This window comes from Chlamydotis macqueenii, chromosome 4 (assembly GCF_036417535.1).
Source record: "Chlamydotis macqueenii isolate bChlMac1 chromosome 4, bChlMac1.mat, whole genome shotgun sequence".
Lineage (NCBI taxonomy): Eukaryota > Metazoa > Chordata > Aves > Otidiformes > Otididae > Chlamydotis > Chlamydotis macqueenii.
This window is the reverse complement of record NC_141559.1, coordinates 34,341,877-34,361,654: the sequence shown is the minus strand read 5'-3', so window position 1 is coordinate 34,361,654 and position 19,778 is coordinate 34,341,877. Positions and strand designations below refer to the sequence as shown.

The following is a 19,778-nucleotide window of genomic DNA, read 5'->3' as shown; positions in this document are numbered from 1 at the left end:
CACTGCCACCACAGGGAGCCCCGAGCACCTCTCTCCCCAGCCCCGAGGGTGGTGCCGTGCCCTGCCCTGAGGGGCTCGCCTCTCCCTTGGGGTTAGAAACCCCCTGGCCCCTCCTCTGTGCTGTCACAGCCCCAGCCCTTGTACCCACCGCCCAGCTCAGTGGCTCCTGGCCATCATACCCAGTACAAACCCATCCGGCAGCAGGGAGCTCACAGGGACTCTCTTGACAAAGCAGGCAGACGGCCCCCATTGGTTAAGGTGCTGTCGGAGTTTGGCCCTGGTCAGGACCAGACTACGCCTTCTCTCTCTCACTCCCCCCCACCCTCCAAGAGAATAGGCAGAGATAATATGAGAACAAAGGCTCCAGTTTTCAGATAAGGACAGGGAGAAATCCTTAAAGTTACCCTTATGGGCAAAAGAGACTGGACTCGGGGAAAACTATTCACTGATTGCTAAAAAACAGCAGGACAATGAGACCGAGAACAAGATAACCTGCCCCCACCCCTCCCTCTTCCCGGGCTTCACATTATCTCTACCACCTTCCCCCGCCCCCCGAGCAGCACAGGGGGGAAGAGGGAATGGGCGTTACGGTCAGTTCATCAGGCGTTGTTATATGCCACTGCTTCATCGTCGGGGGAAGAACTCATCACATTCCTCCCCTGCGTGGGGTCCCACCCACGGGCCACAGTCCTTCGTGAAACTGCTCCGGCATGGGTCCTCTCTTCCACGGGGTGCACTCCCTCCAGAACGGCTGCCCCAGCGGGCCCTCCACGGGCTGCAGCCTCATTCAGGCATCCACCTGCCCATTCAGGCATCCACGGGGTGCAGGTGGATCTCTGCTCCTCCATGGACCTCCATGGGCTGCAGGGGGACAACCTGCCTCACCACAGGCTGCAGGGAAACCTCTGCCAGGAGCCGCATTACTCCTGCCCCTCCTTGTTCACTGACCTTGCCGGCTGCAGCCGTTCCTCTCACCACAAAAATTCTTCACCACAGGCAGGCAGACGCCTCTCAGCATCTCTTCACATCTCATCTCCTCTCCACTTCTTGCAGCCGGGCCGGGCTGAGTCGGGCCCACACAGCCGCCCGGCGGGAGACCAGAGGCCGAGGCCTGCAAGGCCCACAAGGCTCGCGCCTCCCCCTCTCTGCCCCTGCTCAGCGTCTTCACATCTTCTCTCCTATTTTTTTTTCTGGTTTCCCCTTCTTAAATACATTAGCACAGAGGCATTATCACGCAACATTCTGCTACCAGTTGGCTCGGCCTCAGCCAGCAGCAGGTCCGCCCTAGGCCCGGCTGAGTCCACTGAACAAAGGGGAACCACTTCTAGAGCAGCTTGTTCCAGAAGCTGCCACCTTAGCCCCCCCTCACTAAATAAAACCAGAACAAGCTGTTTCTTTCCATCTGTACTATTGGTGTCTTTGGTACACAGTCAACCTCACCTACTTGGCAAAGTTAACTTGCTTTTTTCCTAATCATTGAATCCAAGGGTGTTTGCTCGAAGAGAATCTGCAGTACATCATTTTGTAAAAAAAAAAATTATTCAGTGGGCAGATATCTCATAGATGAACCCGTGGCATTCATTGTCATGCATAGGATTGCACTGAGTTCCATCTTAGCTTTATGATCGTCTAGCTGGTAACGCAGCAGTTGCTTCAAACACTATTCATAGAAGCAGCACAGGTTTCTGGACAGAGCATTCTTAGCTAGACGACCTCAGGACAAAAAGTGACCTTCTTCTGTGAATCAATCTCACCTTTACACTGCAGAAAAGTTAACGTTTTAATTGCTTTATTTTTGTCAACTGGCGAGAAACTATATAAGATTCTGGTACACTTGTTTTATTTTACCTTTTAAGCAGCTCTTAATTACTCTTTCTCACATTAGATGCAAAAGCATTTAGAGTTGATCTAAACCTGTTCCTACTTCAGCTACTCTGTTTCAATTTTTCCCAGTGACAGAGGCCAAAAGGATGAAAAATGCGACTGTGAGGCTCTCTGGAGCAGAGAATAGGGCTGGGACTGAGATGTTGAACTTGTCTAGGAATAGTCCTGTGTCTCTGTAGGTTCTATGGCATATTGCAGCAGCCTCAAACTGCTGGCCCAGAAGGGCCCGAGTTTCCTGGAAACTCTTTTTCTTACCTGCCAGTACCCTCTGGACACCCAGCAAGCCGCAGATGTCTGTAAATGGACACCTGGAGTGAACCCTCTCTCTTCACTCTGTTTGAAGAGCATCTGTCACAGTGAAGAGTGAGTCTCTTAGGAAGCTTTGGGACTGCTCTGCAATAGCTATCTGCAGGCATACTCATACCTTCTGGAAAGCATTGGGAAACTCCAAGTAGCTTGTTTCTCACTGCAAATTTCTGAAAAAAACAGCTTTGCAAAAACATGAGATTCCAAGACTTTCTGGGGATTTTTTTATTTTTAAACGGAATAGGTGGTGTTCTGTAAATTGATGGATATGGTTGCCCCACAATATATTAGGAGACATAAATATAACTAGAATGCACAAAGCAGTAGTGAAATAACTGTGAATGGAAACTCACATCAATCATTAAGTTTATCTAATAAGGATCATAGAATTATAGAATCATTTAGGTTGGAAAAGCCCTTTAAGACCTCAGCCAAGATTGCTGATAAATGATGGAAAGTGGCTTGGTGAACACTTCTGCCAGCCCCCTCAGTATCATTGGGTAGATCCCATCTGGCCCTACAGACTTACGCGTCTAGATTTGGTAACTAACCAAATGTAAGCTTAGAACGATGACTTAAAATGTGCAACCACTCCTCTGTGAGGTAAGGACACTGAATTCTGGAGGGTTTCCTTGGATGGCATCCTGATCCAAGGCGAGAGTCTCCAATTGAGAGCTGCTGCTTCAAGGAACGCTGCCTCAAAGGGATCTCCCAGCAGACGCCAGTTACAACCCAAGTGAAACCAGGGCTTGTGGTCCAATACGGTCAGGTCAGCCCCCATTGGTTAAGGTGGTCTCCTAGGAGTGCTTGTTACCTGGAGACCCCAGCAGCCACTGCGTGGGCTTGGCTAGAACTTTCAAGGGCTTTCCAGGCACACTCACAGAGAGTTGGTTAACACAAATTCATTTATTTTCATTACAATAAAAATTATATTGTTATTTACAATGTATCAAATAAGGGGCCCACAGGGCCCATCAGTTCTTTCCAGTGGGATGGCTGGTCCCATCCCCTTATACGTGCTAACAGCACTCTCAGCTGCAATGGCATCTTCAGCTGGACCAAGGGAGACTCCCCAAACTCCCGTTACGCTCAGCTCCTCTCGAGCAGCGTCATCTCCACGCCTCGTTTGTCCACATCTGCGGCGCAGACTCCCCAGGCAGTCTCTGCGATCAGCCTGGCCCAGTGTGCGAAACTGTCACCCGGGCCGCGTTCGTCTGAGAGGAAAGCAGGTCCTCAGGGTCACGGGCATGGCTGGAGAAGCCTGGGGCCACCAGCACGTGGGCGCAGAGCTGCAGACCTGGCACGTGCAAATTGTCCTGCTGGGTGGCCTCGCCCTCGGTCTGAAAAGCTGCACCTCGACAGCAGCGCAGCTCTCCGGCCGCGCTGTGCTGCTGGTGAAGGCGGCCTCTGCCTACTCCAGGCTCAGGTAGGACACTGAGCTGCCTTGCTGCACTGCAAAGGTCATCTCAGTGCAGATGTTCATCTTGGAGGGGCTTGTCAGCTGGAACGTGCAGGAGTGGGAGGAGGGCAGCACCATGAGCTGGCAGTCGTGCGACTGAGGAAAAAGCAGCCATGCTGATCTCACCAGCCCTTGGGCCCAGCAGGCGATCTTCTCCACGTCTAAGTAGGAGCACGTGCAGAGGGTACGCAGGAGGTACGAGCTCCGATCCGTCGGCAGCTTGTCCTCGGGATGGTGGAGAAAGCACAAACTGTCCCCCAGCAGCTGCTCCCTCCAGCACATGCACTCCAGCCTCACACGCACGCTGCAGCGCCTTGCTGCCAGCTGCCCCGTGGTGGCCGGCTCCAGGCTGAAAGAGTGCCCGGGGAGTGACCGCAGGAACACCAGCAGGAGCTAGGAGATGCTGTCCTCCTGGATGCGCCAGGTTTCATAGGTGTCATCCATCCCAACAGCTGGCTGCATCTGCGGCATCAAAGTCCTCTTGGAAACCACTTGGCACATTCCGAGGAGGTCGCCCACCAGCTTCTTCAGCACCCTGCACGTCTCAGGCAGGCCCTGCACTGGCGATGCACAAGCCAAAGACTTGACACCACTGAGGTCTTCCTCCTCATCTTCCTCCTTCTCCTCCGCCTCCTCGCTGCTGGAGCTGTCCTGCTCACTGCAGCTGACAGAGGCAAAGTTCACTTCCCTGGCCAGCCAGCAGATCTCAGCGAGCAGGACCATGGCTCCTGCCACGGTCAAAAGCAGCCGGTGCTGCAACACAGACCGGAGGAGCCAGTCTTCCCACGTGGAGTTGCTCTGCTCCATCTCCTCCAGCAGCTGAATCATCTTCTCACGCAGATACTCCTCACGCTGCTGCATCCGCTGGGCCGTGGCCACATCTATCTGATGATGGCCCTTCAGCCCATGCTGGACGGCCAGCACAATCACAAGGAGGCCAAGTCCGGCAGCCATGGCCTGGAAGTGGCGGGAGAAAAAGGGGCTCGGCAGGGCTGGGTGGCAGGGAGCACGGGACCGGGGCAGTGGGGCAGGAGCTGCCTGGAGCTGGGGGCCCGTAGGAGAGGTGGGAGGGAGCAAGGGCAGGGTTTGCAAGCACTGCAGGGATGGGAGCCACAGGCTCTTCCCACACAGCGTTTGGGCACTGCTGGCAACAGGCTTGAAGGGGCCGCAGGCCCTGGCTGGAGCCAGCATGGGGCCCGTCCTGCCCAAGCCGCCCTGATGACCAGCCCCTGGCTGGGCTGTGCCCCGTGAAAGGGCAAGGGACACCAGAGCGGAGCCTCCTGAGGCCCCATCGCTGACACACAACAGTGTCCCGACGCATCCTCAGAGCCTCTCTGGGCACCTGCCACCACAGGGAGCCCCGAGCACCTCTCTCCCCAGCCCCGAGGGTGGTACCGTACCCTGCCCTGTGGGGCTCGCCTCTCGCTCAGGGTTAGAAACCCCCTGGCCCTCTGTCCCGTCCCCCATTTGGCCCAGCCTTCCCCCTGCATGCTGCACTCACCCGTCGCCCAAGTGAAACTGCAGTGTGGCCACCTGGTGATGCCCCTGGAGACAGGTCCCATTGTGACCCGTCCTCTGTGCTGTCACAGCCACCAGAACAGCATCACCCAGACCGCCAGCCCCACCTTTTGTCCCCACCGCCCAGCTCAGTGGCTCCTGGCCGTCACACCCAGTACAAACCCATCCGGCAGGAGCGAACTCACAGAGACTCTCTTGACAAAGCGGGCAGACGCCCCCCAGATCCGGAACCGCAATGAAAACGGGGACTGTAGGTGGATGGCCCTCACTTACGTAGAGAGGTGCAAAGTTTTCTGGGCCCGCGCGTCTCACTCCCGGTTGTCTTGAAAAGAAGTGCTACCAGCCCTTCGGCAGAGACAGACTCCTCCTCCCTCCTCTCCTCTTGGACTGCTTCTGCTGGGGCAGCATTTGCCTTGAGAACCTGGACCATCAAGCGAAACGCACAGCGTGTCCCTGGCGCAAGTGGAAAAGATCTTGTGGCTCCTCTCTCTGGCTACCAACTTGCCCCCTGCAAGGGCAAGCGAGGGGGCTGCAGAGGCCATGCTGGGGCCCACATCTCTCCGCTCCCCTGAGCTTTCCCCGGTTCAGGAGACCCCCCTGTACACCGTGCTGTAGTGCTCTGCTGCAGATCGTGCCTCCCAGAAATGTTGTCTGTACTGCATGAGTGCATGCCTTGACACCCAGGACCCTCAAGAGCTTTCTTTAGCCCTGCTGCATATGTGCCAAGACTGACACGGATGCCATGTTTCTGTCGGTTCAGCGTGTGCAGAACCCTACATCCCATGTGCCTCCTGTCCAAAGCCACCGGGAGGCAAAAAGGTCACTAAGCGGGAGCGTGCCCTCAAGTCCCTTTCCATGTTAAGTCTCTCTTGTGGAGGTGCTGGGGACCTGAGGTCTCAGGTGGAGGGAACATAGACTCATCAAATCGTTTACATTAGAAAAGACCCTTAAGATCATCAAGTCCAACTGTAAACCTAACACTGCCAAGTCCACCACTAGACCATGTCCCTGAGCGCCATGTCTACGTGTCTTTTAAGTACCTCCAAGGATGGTGTAACTGGTTCGTAGGATTCCTGTGCACAAAGTTCACCCAGCATATGATATTTTAAAAACACAACAGTATTTATGGCTCCACTATAGCCTTGCATAAGCAGTTACCAGCATAAGCAGTTACAGTTCCTAGCATCAGCCGTTACCAGCGTATTTTTTGTGAGAGTCTTACCCATCTGACTACGCCGGAGACACCGCTGAGCAGGAGGGTGATGATCAGCGGGGTCAGAGCAGAGAAGGGAGGTAGGCGCAGCACCTTCAGGGCGTTCCCTGTTGTTCGTAGAGTGCTCTGGGTCCTTTCTCTCTCCTCCGCTCCGAGCCGCCTCTGTTTATCCCCTCAGCAGATTCAGTGGCAGAGTACTGACCAGGTGTTGGTGCACGCGTGGCCAGCGCACGCAGCAAGGCCTGCCAAGTGCGTGTCCTGCTGGCTAACAGCGGCTCCCGGATAGCAGCAACACACTGCTCAATAACAGCCCTCCTAGCTCCCCTCTCCGAGATAACAGCCCTCCTAGCTCCCCTCTCCAAGGTCGCATTCTCACAGCTGTGTGCAGCTTGTGATTTCCCACAGTGGCCCTACACGGGCCAGCACTGAAATCCCTCACACATGGCACCGCGTGGTCCGTAGTTGGGACACTGTGGTATTCCACAACCCGCACTCTTAGGCTTGTAATTTCCCACAGTAGCCTTACCTGGACCATCACTGAAATCCCTCACAGAGATGGTGATGCCACCACAGGGCAGCCTGTTCCAATGCTTGACAACACTTTCAGTGATGAAATTTTTCCTGATATCACTCTATAAACTCTTTGCAGCAATTGTTATTATCTGATTGAGCCCAAAGAGGGGAAAAACTTGCATATCTGGGGGTCGTCAGGTGGCCAAAAATTGGGCATCATTCGTTTTGTGCATTTTAGTATCCCTATATTTTGTTATCATTATCATCTTCCTCTGCTCTCCTAGTACACTGTCTTCATCTCAACCCACGAGTTCTCCTTTCTTCCCGATTCTCTCCCAAACCCCACTGAGGAGAGGCAGGATGAGTGCGGCTGCGTGGTACCTGACTGCTGACTGGGGTTAAACGAAGTCAGAGGCAAGCTTCACTTCCTGGGCCACCCAGCAGACCTCAGCAAACAGGACCGTGGCTCCTGCAATGGTACAAAATGGCCACTGCTGCAACACAGAAAGGAACGTGGCTTGGCACGCGTACGTCCTCCGCTCAAACTCCTGCAGCAGCCGAGTCAGCTCCTATGCAGCTGCTCCTCACGCTGCTGCATCCTCTCAGCTGTGGCCACATCTGTCTGGTGGTTGCACTTCAGCCCGTGCTGGCTGGCCAGTGCAGCTCACATGAGGGCGATTGCCACAGCCATGGCCTGGGGGAGGTGGGAGAAAAGAGGTCTCAGCAGGTCTGGGTGGGAGGGAGCATGGAACTAGGGCAGTGGGGCACGAGCTGCTTGGAGCTGGAGGCCAGCAGGAGAAGGGGGGAGGCTTATCTGGTCCATCACTTTCCCCCGCACCGAGGTCAGGCTGTAGCTCGCCAGATCCTTCTTCTGGCCCTTCTTGTAGATAGGTGTCACTTTTCATAACCTCAGATCCCATCTGGCCCCAGGGACTTGTGTGTGTCTAAGGGAAACAGCAGGTCGCTAACCATTTCTCCTTGGATTACGGGGGCTTCATTCTGCTCCCCATTCTCATCTTCCAGCGCAGGGGGCCGAGTACCTGGAGAACAACTGGTCTTCCTGTTAAAGCCTGTGGCAAAGAAGGCATTAAGTACCTCAGCCTTTCTCGCTAACTTTTGCCCCACATCCAAGCAAGGATGGAGATTCTCCTTAGCCCTCCTTTTGTTGTTTTTATTGCCTGTTATGGCAGTCGTCAGATTAAGTTCCAGTTGGGCTTTGGCCCTTCTAATTTTCTCCCTGCATAACCTCATGGCATCCTTGTAGTCCTCCCGAGTTGCCTGCCACTTCTCCCAAAGATCATAACCTCTTTCTTTTCCTGAGTTCCAGCCAAAGCTCTCCGGTCAGCCAGGCCCCTCTTCTTCCGCACCGGCTCCTCTTTCAGCAGATGGGGATGGCCTGCTCCTGCACCTTTCACATTTCCTTCTTGAAGAATGACCGGCCTTCTGGGACTCCTTTGCCCTTCAGGACTGCCTCCCAAGGGACTCTCTCAACCAGGCCCTTACACAGGACAAAGTCTGCCCTCCAGAAGTCAAAAGTGGAACTTCTGCTAACACCCCTCCTTCGTTCTCTCGGTATCAAAAACTGCCATTTCATGACCATTCTGACCAAGATGACCTCCAGGCGCAACATCACCCACAACTCCTCCTCTGTTTGCAAACCACAGGTGCAGAACAACGCCTTTTCTCCTTGGCTCCCCAACCAACTGTGACAGGAAGTTATCTTCCACACACGCCAAGAACCTCCTAGTCAAAACTTTGCTCCATGTGCCTGTGACGTTAGGCAGGCCACTCACATGAATTCAAAATGCCTGCTCTGCCGCCCGCTGAGATTGTCACAGTTTAAAGCTGATCGGGGCTACGCAGAGAGACTACGCAGTGTCTCTCTCACTGCCCCCCACCCTCCAAGAGAATACGGAGAAATAATATGAGAAAACAGGCTCGACGTTTCAGATAAGGAGAGGGAGAAATCCTTAAAGTTACCGTTTCAGGCAAAAGAGACTCGACTCGGGGAAAACTATTCACATACGCAGGAGTTACGAGTTCTGATCCGTCCGCAGCTTGTCGTGGGGGTGGTGGAGAAAGCACAAACTGTCCCCCAGCAGCTGCTCCCTCCAGCACATGCACTCCAGCCCCACACGCACGCTGCAGCGCCTTGCTGGCAGCTGCCCCGTGGTGGCCGGCTCCAGGCTGAAAGAGTGCCCGGGGGGTGGCCGCAGGAACACCAGCAGGCGCTAGGAGATGGTGTCCTCCTGGATGCGCCAGGTTTCACAGCTGTCGTCCATCCCAACAGCTGCCTGCATCTGCGGCATCAAAGTCCTCTTGGAAACCCCTTGGCACATTCCGAGGAAGTCGCCCACCAGCTTCTTCAGCACCTTGCACGTCTCAGGCAGGCGCTGCTCTGCCGATTCACAAGCCAAAGACTTGACACCACTGAGGTCTTCTTCGTCCTGCTCAACTTCCTCCTTCTCCTCCACCTCCTCGCTGCTGGAGCTGTCCTGCTCACTGCAGCTGACAGAGGCAAAGTTCACTTCCCTGGCCAGCCAGCAGATCTCAGCGAGCAGGACCATGGCTCCTGCCGTGGTCAAAAGCGGCCAGTGCTGCAACACAGACCGGAGGAGCCAGTCTTCCCACGTGCAGTTGCTCTGCTCCATCTCCTCCAGCAGCTGAATCATCTTCTCACGCAGATACTCCTCACGCTGCTGCATCTGCTGGGCTGTGGCCACGTCTTTCTGATGATGGGTCTTCAGCCCATGCTGGGTGGCCAGCACAATCACAAGGAGGCCAAGTCCGGCAGCCATGGCCTGGAGGAGGCGGTGACGTGCGGAAAACGGACTCCACAATCTATAAGATTGTAAAGTGGGTATGTTTATTCAGCGCCGGGCAGCACGCGGTGGGGGGGGTAGTCCCGCCAAAACCGTGCGCGGCTGACGAGGCAACTCACTTTGAATTTATACAACCCAGTGTTACATACACATGAAGTTTTAAAACACGCCTATACATATGTATGAGCTATCCCGGCTTTGTATTAAAATTAGTCCCAATGAGTCATTTGGTCGCTTTTAGCTGGTTCTTGAAGGAGGCTCCCCAGTTCTTATCAGGAACTGTCCTTGTGAGGAAGTGCAGGACTTCTGCTTCAGGGCACAAAGCAAGGCCCCTCAGTTCTTATCATGGACTGTCCTTGTGAGGAAGGCAAGACTTCCCCTCCCCTTAGGTAGTTTTCACAATAGCTAATTAGCAAAGCAGAGGATCATTTGTGTTAGCATGCACAGCAATAATTGAACAATGCCATCTCTACTAAGGTTTTTTTAACACCTTCTCTCAGCAGGAGAAAAAGGGGCTCAGCAGGGCTGGGTGGCAGGGAGCACGGGACCGGGGCAGTGGGGCAGGAGCTGCCTGGAGCTGGGGGCCCGTAGGAGAGGTGGGAGGGAACAAGGGCAGGGTTTGCAAGCACTGCAGGGATGGGAGCCACAGGCTCTTCACAGACGGCGTTTGGGCACTGCTGGCAACAGGCTTGAAGGGGCCGCGGGCCCTGGCTGGAGCCAGCATGGGGCCCGTCCTGCCCAAGCCGCCCTGATGACCAGCCCCTGGCTGGGCTGTGCCCCGAGAAAGGGCAAGGGACACCACAGGCCCCATCCCCGCCACACAACAGCGTCCTGACGCATCCCCAGAGCCTCTCTGGGCACTGCCACCGCAGGGAGACCCGAGCACCTCTGTCCCCAGTCCCGAGGGTGGTGCCGTGCCCTGCCCTGAGTGGCTCGCCTCTCCCTCGGGGTTAGAAACCCCCTGGCCCCTCCTCTGTGCTCTCACAGCCACCAGAACAGCATCACCCAGACGGCAGGCCCCAGCCTTTGTCCCCACCGCCCAGCTCAGTGGCTCCTGGCCATCACACCCAGTACAAACCCATCCGGCAGCAGGGAGCTCACAGGGACTCTCTTGACAAAGCAGGCAGACGGCCCCCATTGGTTAAGGTGCTGTCGTAGTTTAGCCCTGGTCAGGACCAGACTACGCCTTCTCTCTCTCACTCCCCCCCACACTCCAAGAGAATAGGCAGAGATAATATGAGAAAAAAAGTCTCCAGGTTTCAGATAAGGACAGGGAGAAATGCTTAAATTTACCGTTGACGTGCGGAAAACGGACTCCACAATCTGTAAGATTGTAAAGTAGGTATGTTTATTCAGCGCTGGGCAGCACAGGGGGGTAGTCCCACCAAAACCGTGCGCGCCTTACGTGGCAACTCACTTTAAATTTATACAACCAAATGTTACATACACATAAAGTTTCACAATACGCCTATACATATGCATGACCTATCCCCGCTTCGTATTAAAATTAGTCCCAAGGGGTCATTTTCATAAACTCCTCCTGTCTGGGCTTGCGCAGTGCCTCCTGGTGGTGGTCGTCGGGGGTCGTGGGGATGAAGGCAGGTGACTCCTCTTCGTCACCGCTAGTAACCTTTTGTTCTTGCGCAAACTCAGTTATCCCTTGGTTTTCATTCAAGCTGCAGGGTCGGTTTTAGCTGGTTCTTGAAGCGACCCCCCTAGTCCTTACCGGGAACTGTCTTTCGTGGAGAATTGCAAGACTTTCTGCTTCAAATAGTTTGCACAATGGTTAGCAAATTATTAAGGAAGTAGTTAACAAAACATTAAGCACTATTTATCAACTTGATTCCTTAGGATGCACAGCAATAATTAATCAATGCCATATCTATTAAGATTTCTTTAACTCCTTCTCTCACCGTTAGGGGCAAAACAGACTCGACTAGGGGAAAACTATTCACTGATTGCTAAAAAACAGCAGGACAATGAGACCGAGAACAAGATAACCTGCCCCCACCCCTCCTTCTTCTCGGGCTTCACATTATCTCTACCACCTTCCCCCGACTTCCAAGCGGCACAGGGGGGAACAGGGAATGGGGGTTACGGTCAGTTCATCACGCGTTGTTATACGCCGCTGCTTCATCGTCAGGGGAAAAACTCCTCACATTCCTCCCCTGTGTGGGGTCCAACCCACGGGCCACAGTCCTTCATGAAACTGCTCCGGCACGGGTTCTCTCTTCCACGGGGTGCACTCCCTCCAGAACGGCTGCCCCAGCGGGCCCCCCACGGGCCACAGCCTCCTTCAGGCCTCCACCTGCCCCAACGTGGGGTCCTCCACGGGCTGCAGGTGGATCTCTGCTCCTCCGTGGACCTCCATGGGCTGCAGGGGGACAACCTGCCTCACCACGGGCTGCACCAACTTGGGCTGCAGGGGAACCTCTGCCAGGAGCCGCATTACTCCTGCCCCTCCTTCTTCACTGACCTTGCCGGCTGCAGCTGTTCCTCTCACCACAAAAATTCTTCACAACAGGCAGGCGGACGCCTCTCAGCATTGCTTCTAGTCTCACTTCCTCTCCACTTCTTGCAGCCGGGCCGGGCTGAGTCTTGCTTCATCGTCGGGGAACAACTCCTCACATTCCTCCCCTGCTCCAGTGTGGGGTCCCACCTACGGGCCACATTACGGTGGGGTCTTTTACAGGCCGCCTGGCCAGGAAGACAGAGCAGACGAGGCGCTCTATAGCCAGATAGGTGCAGCCTCACGGTCACAGGCCCTGGTCCTCATGGTGGACTTCAACCACCCTGACATCTGTTGGAGAGACAGCACGGCACGGCAGGGCACAGGCAGTCCAGGAGGTTCCTGGAATGCATGGATGATAACTTCTTCCTGCAGGTGATAGAGGAGCTGACAAGGAGGGGTGCCATGCTCGACCTTGTGCTCACCAACAGGGAGGGACTGGTGGGGGATGTGAAACTAAAGGACAGCCTTGGCTGCAGCGACCATGAGATGGTGGAGTTCAAGATCCACGGGGCAGCAAGGAAACTACACGGCAAGCTCTCTGCCCTAGACTTCAAGAGGGCAGACTTCGGCCTCTTCAGGGACCTGATGGGCTAAGTGCCATGGGAGGCGGCCCTGGAGGGAAGAGGGGCTCAGGAAAGTTGGTCTATATTCAAGGAGCACCTCCTCCAAGCTCAGCAGAGGTGCATCCCAATGAAAAACAAGTCGGGCAAAAAGGCCAGGAGGCCGGCGTGACTGAGCAAGGAGCTCCTGGACCAACTGAAAGTAAAAACGGAGGCCTATAGAGGGTGGAAATGGAGACAGGTAGCCTGGGAGGACTACAAAGAGGCTGTGCGAGTCGCCAGGGATAAGGTAAGGAAGGTCAAAGCCCTGGCAGAACTGAATCTGGCCAGGGATATAAAATGCAACAAGAAGAGCTTTTATAGGTACGTAGGGGACAAAAGAAAGTCCAGGGAAAATGTAGGCCCCCTCCGGAAGGGAACTGGTGTCCTGGTTACCCAGGACATGGAGAAGGCTGAGGTACTCAATGACTTTTTTGCCTCAGTCTTCACCGACAAGAGTTCTTGTCCCACCACCCAAGCTGTAGAAGGTGCAAGCAGGGACTGCGAGGATGAAGAACCGCCCATTGTACTCAAAGAGCAGGTTTGGGATCATCTGAGGAACCTAAAGGTGCACAAGTCCATGGGACCTGATGAGATCCATCCGCGGGTCCTGAGGGAACTGGCAGATGAAGTTGCCAAGCCACTGGCTATCGTATTTGAGAAGTCGTGGCAGTCTGGTGAGGTCCCCGATGACTGGAAGAGAGGGAACATAACCCCCATTTTTAAAAAGGGGAATAAAGAAGACCCGGGTAACTACAGGCCGGTCAGCCTCACCTCTGTGCCTGGCAAGGTCATGGAGCAGATCCTCCTGGAAACCATGCTAAGGCACATGGAGAGCAAGGAGGTGGTTGGTGACAGCCAACATGGCTGTCAGGGCAGATCGTGCTTGACCAATCTCGTGGCCTTCTATGACGGGGTGACGGCGTCTGTGGACAAGGGACGAGCAACAGACATCATCTACCTGGACTTGTGCAAAGCTTTTGACACTGTCCCACACGACATCCTTCTCTCTAAACTAGAGACATGGGTTTGATGGACGGACCGCTCGGTGGATAAGGAGTTGGCTGGATGGCCGCACTCAGAGAGTGGTGGTCAACGGCTCAATGTCCATGTGGAGACCAGTCACGAGTGGCATCCCTCAGGGGTCCGTGTTGGGCCCGGCCCTGTTCAACATCTTTGTTGGCGACATGGACAGTGGGGTAGAGTGCACCCTCAGCAAGTTTGCCGATGACACCAAGTTGTGTGGTGCCGTCGACACGCTGGAAGGGAGGGGTGCCATCCAGAGGGACCTTGACAGGCTGGAGAGGTGGGCCTATGCCAACCTCATGAAGTTCAACCAGGCCAAGTGCAAGGCCCTGCACCTGGGTCATGGCAATCCCAGGCACAAATACAGGCTGGGCGGGGAATGGATTGAGAGCAGCCCTGAGGAGAAGGACTTGGGAGTGCTGGTGGACAAGAAGCTCAACATGAGCAGGCAATGCACCCTTGCGGCCCAGAAGGCCAACCGCATCCTGGGCTGCATCAAGAGAAGCGTGGCCAGCAGGTTGAGGGAGGTGATTCTCCCCCTCTATTCTGCCCTGGTGAGACCCCACCTGGAGGACTGTGTCCAGTTCTGGAGCCCCCAACACAAGAAGGACATGGACCAGTTGGACAAGGTCCAGAGGAGGGCCACAAAGATGATAAAAAGGCTGGAGCACCTCTCTTATGAGGACTGGCTGAGAGATTTGGGGCTGTTCAGCCTGGAGAAGAGGAGGCTCCGGGGAGACCTGATAGCGGTCTTCCAATACCTCAAGGGGGCCTATAAGAAAGATGGGGAGAGGCTGTTTAGTAGGGCCTGTTGCAATAGGACAAGGAGTAATGGTTTTAAAATAGTGGGGAGTAGATTTAGATTGGAAATTAGGAAAAATTTTTTTACAATGCGAGTTATAGAACACTGGAACAGGTTGCCCAGAGAGGTGGTGGAAGCCCCATCCCTGGAAAAGTTCAAGGCCAGGCTGGATGAGGCTCTGAGCAAACTGATCTGGTCGGGGATGTCCCTGCTCCTTGCAGGGGGGTTGGACTAGATGACCTTTGAAGGTCCCTTCCAACTCAAACCATTCTATGATTCTATGATTCTATGAAACTGCTCCGGAGTGGGACCTCTCTTCCACGGGATGCACTCCCTCCAGAACGGCTGCCCCAGCGGGCCTTCCACGGGCCACAGCCTCCCCCAGGCATCCACTTACCCCAGTGTGGGGTGCTCCATGGGCTGCAGGTGGATCTCTGCTCCTCCGTGGACCTTCATGGGCTGCAGGGGGACAACCTGCCTCACCATGGGCTGCACCAACTTGGTCTGCAGGGGAATCTCTGCCAGGAGCCGCATTACTCCTGCCCCTCCTTCTTCACTGACCTTGCCGGCTGCAGCCGTTCCTCTCACCACAAAAATTCTTCACCACAGGCAGGCAGACGCCTCTCAGCATCTCTTCACATCTCATCTCCTCTCCACTTCTTGCAGCCGGGCCGGGCTGAGTCGGGCCCACACAGCCGCCCGGCGGGAGACCAGAGGCTGAGGCCTGCAAGGCCCACAAGGCTCGCGCCTCTCCCTCTCTGCCCCTGCTCAGCATCTTCACATCTTCTCTCCTATTTTTTTTTCTGGTTTCCCCTTCTTAAATACGTTAGCACAGAGGCATTATCACAGAACATTCTGCTACCAGTTGGTTCAGCCTTGGCCAGCAGCGGGTCTGCCCTAGGCTCGGCCGAGTCCACTGAACAAAGGGGAACCACTTCTAGAGCAGCTTGTTCCAGAAGCTGCCACCTTAGCCCCCCCTCACAAAATAAAACCAGAACAAGCTGTTTCTTTCCATCTGCACTATTAGTGTCTTTGGTACACAGTCAACCTCACCTACTTGGCAAAGTTAACTTGCTTTTTTCCTAATCATTGAATCCAAGTGTGTTTGCTCGAAGAGAATCTGCAGTACATCATTTTGTAAAAAAAAAAATTATTCAGTGGGCAGATATCTCATAGATGAACCCGTGGCATTCATTGTCATGCATAGGATTGCACTGAGTTCCATCTTAGCTTTATGATCGTCCAGCTGGTCACGCAGCAGTTGCTTCAAACCCTGTTCATAGAAGCAGCACAGGTTTCTGGACAGAGCATTCTTAGCTAGACGACCTCAGGAGAAAAAGTGACCTTCTTCTGTGAATCAATCTCACCTTTACACTGCAGAAAAATTAACGTTTTAAGTGCTTTTTTTTTGTCAACTGGTGAGAAACTATATAAGATTCTGGTACACTTGTTTTATTTTACCTTTTAAGCAGCTCTTAATTACTCTTTCTCACATTAGATGCAAAAGCATTTAGAGTTGGTCTAAACCTGTTCCTACTTCAGCTACTCTGTTTCAATTTTTCCCAGTGACAGAGGCCAAGGGGATGAAAAATGCGACTGTGAGGCTCTCTGGAGCAGAGAATAGGGCTGGGACTGAGATGTTGAACTTGTCTAGGAATAGTCCTGTGTCTCTGTAGGTTCTATGGCATATTGCAGCAGCCTCAAACTGCTGGCCCAGAAGGGCCTGAGTTTCCTGGAAACTCTTTTTCTTACCTGCCAGTACCCTTCCAATACTCTGGACACCCAGCAAGCCGCAGATGTCTGTAAATGGACACCTGGAGTGAACCCTCTCTCTTCACTCTGTTTGAAGAGCATCTGTCAAAGTGAAGAGTGAGTCTCTTGGGAAGCTTTGGGGCTGCTCTGCAATAGCTATCTGCAGGCATACTCTTACCTTCTGGAAAGCATTGGGAAACTCCAAGTAGCTTGTTTCTCACTGCAAATTTCTAAAACACCAGCTTTGCAAAAACATGAGATTCCAAGACTTTCTGGGGATTTTTTTTTTTTTAAATGGAATTTGTGGTGTTCTGTAAATTGATGGATATGGTTGCCCCACAATATATTAGGAGACATAAGTATAACTAGAATGCACAAAGCAGTAGTGAAATAACTGTGAATGGAAACTCACATCAAACATTAAGTTTATCTAATAAGAATCATAGAATTATAGAATCATTTAGGTTGGAAAAGCCCTTTAAGACCTCAGCCAAGATTGCTGATAAGTGATGGAAAGTGGCTTGGTGAACACTTCTGCCAGCCCCCTCAGTATCATTGGGTAGATCCCATCTGGCCCTACAGACTTACGCGTCTAGATTTGGTAACTAACCAAATGTAAGCTTAGAACGATGACTTAAAACGTGCAAACACTCCTCTGTGAGGTAAGGACACTGAATTCTGGAGGGTTTCCTTGGATGGCATCCTGATCCAAGGGCAGAGTCTCCAATTGAGAGCTGCTGCTTCAAGGAACGCTGCCTCAAAGGGATCTCCCAGCAGACGCCAGTTACAACCCAAGGGAAACCAGGGCTTCTGGTCCGATACGGTCAGGTCAGCCCCATTGGTTAAGGTGGTCTCCTAGGCATGCTCGTTACCTGGAGACCCCAGCAGCCACTGCGTGGGCTTGGCTAGAACTTTCAAGGGCTTTCCAGGCACACTCACAGAGAGTTGGTTAAAACAAATTCATTTATTTTCATTACAATAAAAATTATATTGTTATTTACAATGTATCAAATAAAGGGCCCACAGGGCCCATCAGTTCTTTCCAGTGGGATGGCTGGTCCCATCCCCTTATACGTGCTAACAGCACTCTCAGCTGCAATGGCATCTTCAGCTGGACCAGGGCAGACTCCCCAAACTCCCGTCACGCTCAGCTCCTCTCGAGCAGCGTCATCTCCACGCCTCGTTTGTCCACATCTGCGGCGCAGACTCCCCAGGCAGTCTCTGCGATCAGCCTGGCCCAGTGTGCGAAACTGTCGCCCGGGCCCCGTCCGTCTGAGAGGAAAGCAGGTCCTCAGGGTCACGGGCACGGCTGGAGAAGCCTGGGGCCACCAGCACGTGGGCGCAGAGCTGCAGACCTGGCACGTGCAAATTGTCCTGCTGGGTGGCCTCGCCCTCGGTCTGAAAAGCTGCACCTCGACAGCAGCGCAGCTCTCCGACCGCGCTGTGCTGCTGGTGAAGGCGGCCTCTGCCTACTCCAGGCTCAGGTAGGACACTGAGCTGCCTTGCTGCACTGCAAAAGTCATCTCAGTGCAGATGTTCATCTTGGAGGGGCTTGTCAGCTGGAACCTGCAGGAGTGGGAGGAGGGCAGCACCATGAGCTGGCAGTTGTGCGACTGAGGAAAAAGCAGCCAGGCTGATCTCACCAGCCCTTGGGCCCAGCAGGCGATCTTCTCCACGTCTAAGTAGGAGCACGTGCAGAGGGTACGCAGGAGGTACGAGCTCCGATCCGTCCGCAGCTTGTCCTCGGGATGGTGGAGAAAGCACAAACTGTCCCCCAGCAGCTGCTCCCTCCAGCACATGCACTCCAGCCCCACACGCACGCTGCAGTGCCTTGCTGGCAGCTGCCCCGTGGTGGCCGGCTCCAGGCTGAAAGAGTGCCCGGGGGGTGGCCGCAGGAACACCAGCAGGCGGTAGGAGATGCTGTCCTCATGGATGCGCCAGGTTTCATAGCTGTCATCCATCCCAACGGCTGGCTGCATCTGCGGCATCAAAGTCCTCTTGGAAACCACTTGGCATATATCGAGGAGGTCGCCCACCAGCTTCTTCAGCACCTTGCACGTCTCAGGCAGGCCCTGCACTGGCGATGCACAAGCCAAAGACTTGACACCACTGAGGTCTTCCTCCTCCTCCTCATCTTCCTCCTTCTCCTCCGCCTCCTCGCTGCTGGAGCTGTCCTGCTCACTGCAGCTGACAGAGGCAAAGTTCACTTCCCTGGCCAGCCAGCAGATCTCAGCGAGCAGGACCACGGCTCCTGCCGTGGTCAAAAGCAGCCGGTGCTGCAACACAGACCGGAGGAGCCAGTCTTCCCACGTGGAGTTGCTCTGCTCCATCTCCTCCAGCAGCTGAATCATCTTCTCACGCAGATGCTCCTCACGCTGCTGCATCCGCTGGGCCGTGGCCACATCTATCTGATGATGGCCCTTCAGCCCATGCTGGATGGCCAGCACAATCACGAGGAGGCCAAGTCCGGCAGCCATGGCCTGGAGGAGGCGGGAGAAAAAGGGCCTCAGCAGGGCTGGGTGGCAGGGAGCACGGGACCGGGGCAGTGGGGCAGGAGCTGCCTGGAGCTGGGGGCCCGTAGGAGAGGTGGGAGGGAACAAGGGCAGGGTTTGCAAGCACTGTAGGGATGGGAGCCACAGGCTCTTCCCACACAGCGTTTGGGCACTGCTGGCAACAGGCTTGAAGGGGCCTCGGGCCCTGGCTGGAGCCAGCATGGGGCCCGTCCTGCCCAAGCCGCCCTGATGACCAGCCCCTGGCTGGGCTGTGCCCCGTGAAAGGGCAAGGGACACCAGAGCGGAGCCTCCTGAGGCCCCATCGCTGCCACACAACAGCGTCCCGACGCATCCTCAGAGCCTCTCTTGCACCTACCACCACAGGGAGCCCCGAGCACCTCTCTCCCCAGCCCCGAGGGTGGTACCCTGTGGTACCAGCCTGTGGGGCTCGCCTCTCGCTCAGGGTTAGAAACCCCCTGGCCCTCTGTCCCGTCCCCCATTTGGCCCAGCCTTCCCCCTGCATGCTGCACGCACCCGTCGCCCAAGTGAAACTGCAGTGTGGCCACCTGGTGATGCCCCTGGAGACAGGTCCCATTGTGACCCGTCCTCTGTGCTGTCACAGCCACCGGAACAGCATCACCCAGACCGCCAGCCCCACCTTTTGTCCCCACCGCTCAGCTCAGTGGCTCCTGGCCGTCACACCCAGTACAAACCCATCCGGCAGGAGCGAACTCACAGAGACTCTCTTGACAAAGCGGGCAGACGCCCCCCAGATCCGGAACCGCAAGAAAACGGGGACTGTAGGTGGATGGCCCTCACTTACGTAGAGAGGTGCAAAGTTTTCTCGGCCCCCCGCGTCTCACTCCCAGTTGTCTTGAAA

General features: G+C 54.8%; 1 protein-coding gene across 1 annotated transcript; it reads right to left on the bottom strand.

Moving 5' to 3' along the window:
* Nucleotides 1-17,875: 17,875 nt before the first annotated feature.
* LOC147600904 (inositol 1,4,5-trisphosphate receptor-interacting protein-like 1) lies at nucleotides 17,876-19,398 on the bottom strand. Its single transcript, XM_086747643.1, has 2 exons — nucleotides 19,324-19,398; nucleotides 17,876-18,973 (listed from the first exon to the last, which is right to left on the bottom strand). The coding sequence occupies exons 1-2, from the start codon at nucleotides 19,396-19,398 to the stop codon at nucleotides 17,876-17,878; spliced, it is 1,173 nt and encodes a 390-aa protein (XP_086603769.1).
* Between the last annotated feature and the right edge of the window lie 380 nt (nucleotides 19,399-19,778).

Bases quoted from the DNA above. Each gene is read 5' to 3' on its own strand.
- LOC147600904 (XM_086747643.1), bottom strand. From the start codon at position 19,398: ATGGGGGACGGGACAGAGGGCCAGGGGGTTTCTAACCCTGAGCGAGAG. The intron at 18,974-19,323 runs GTACCACCCTCG...ACGGGCCCCCAG, and splicing joins CCACAGGCTGGTACCACAGG to CTCCAGGCAGCTCCTGCCCC.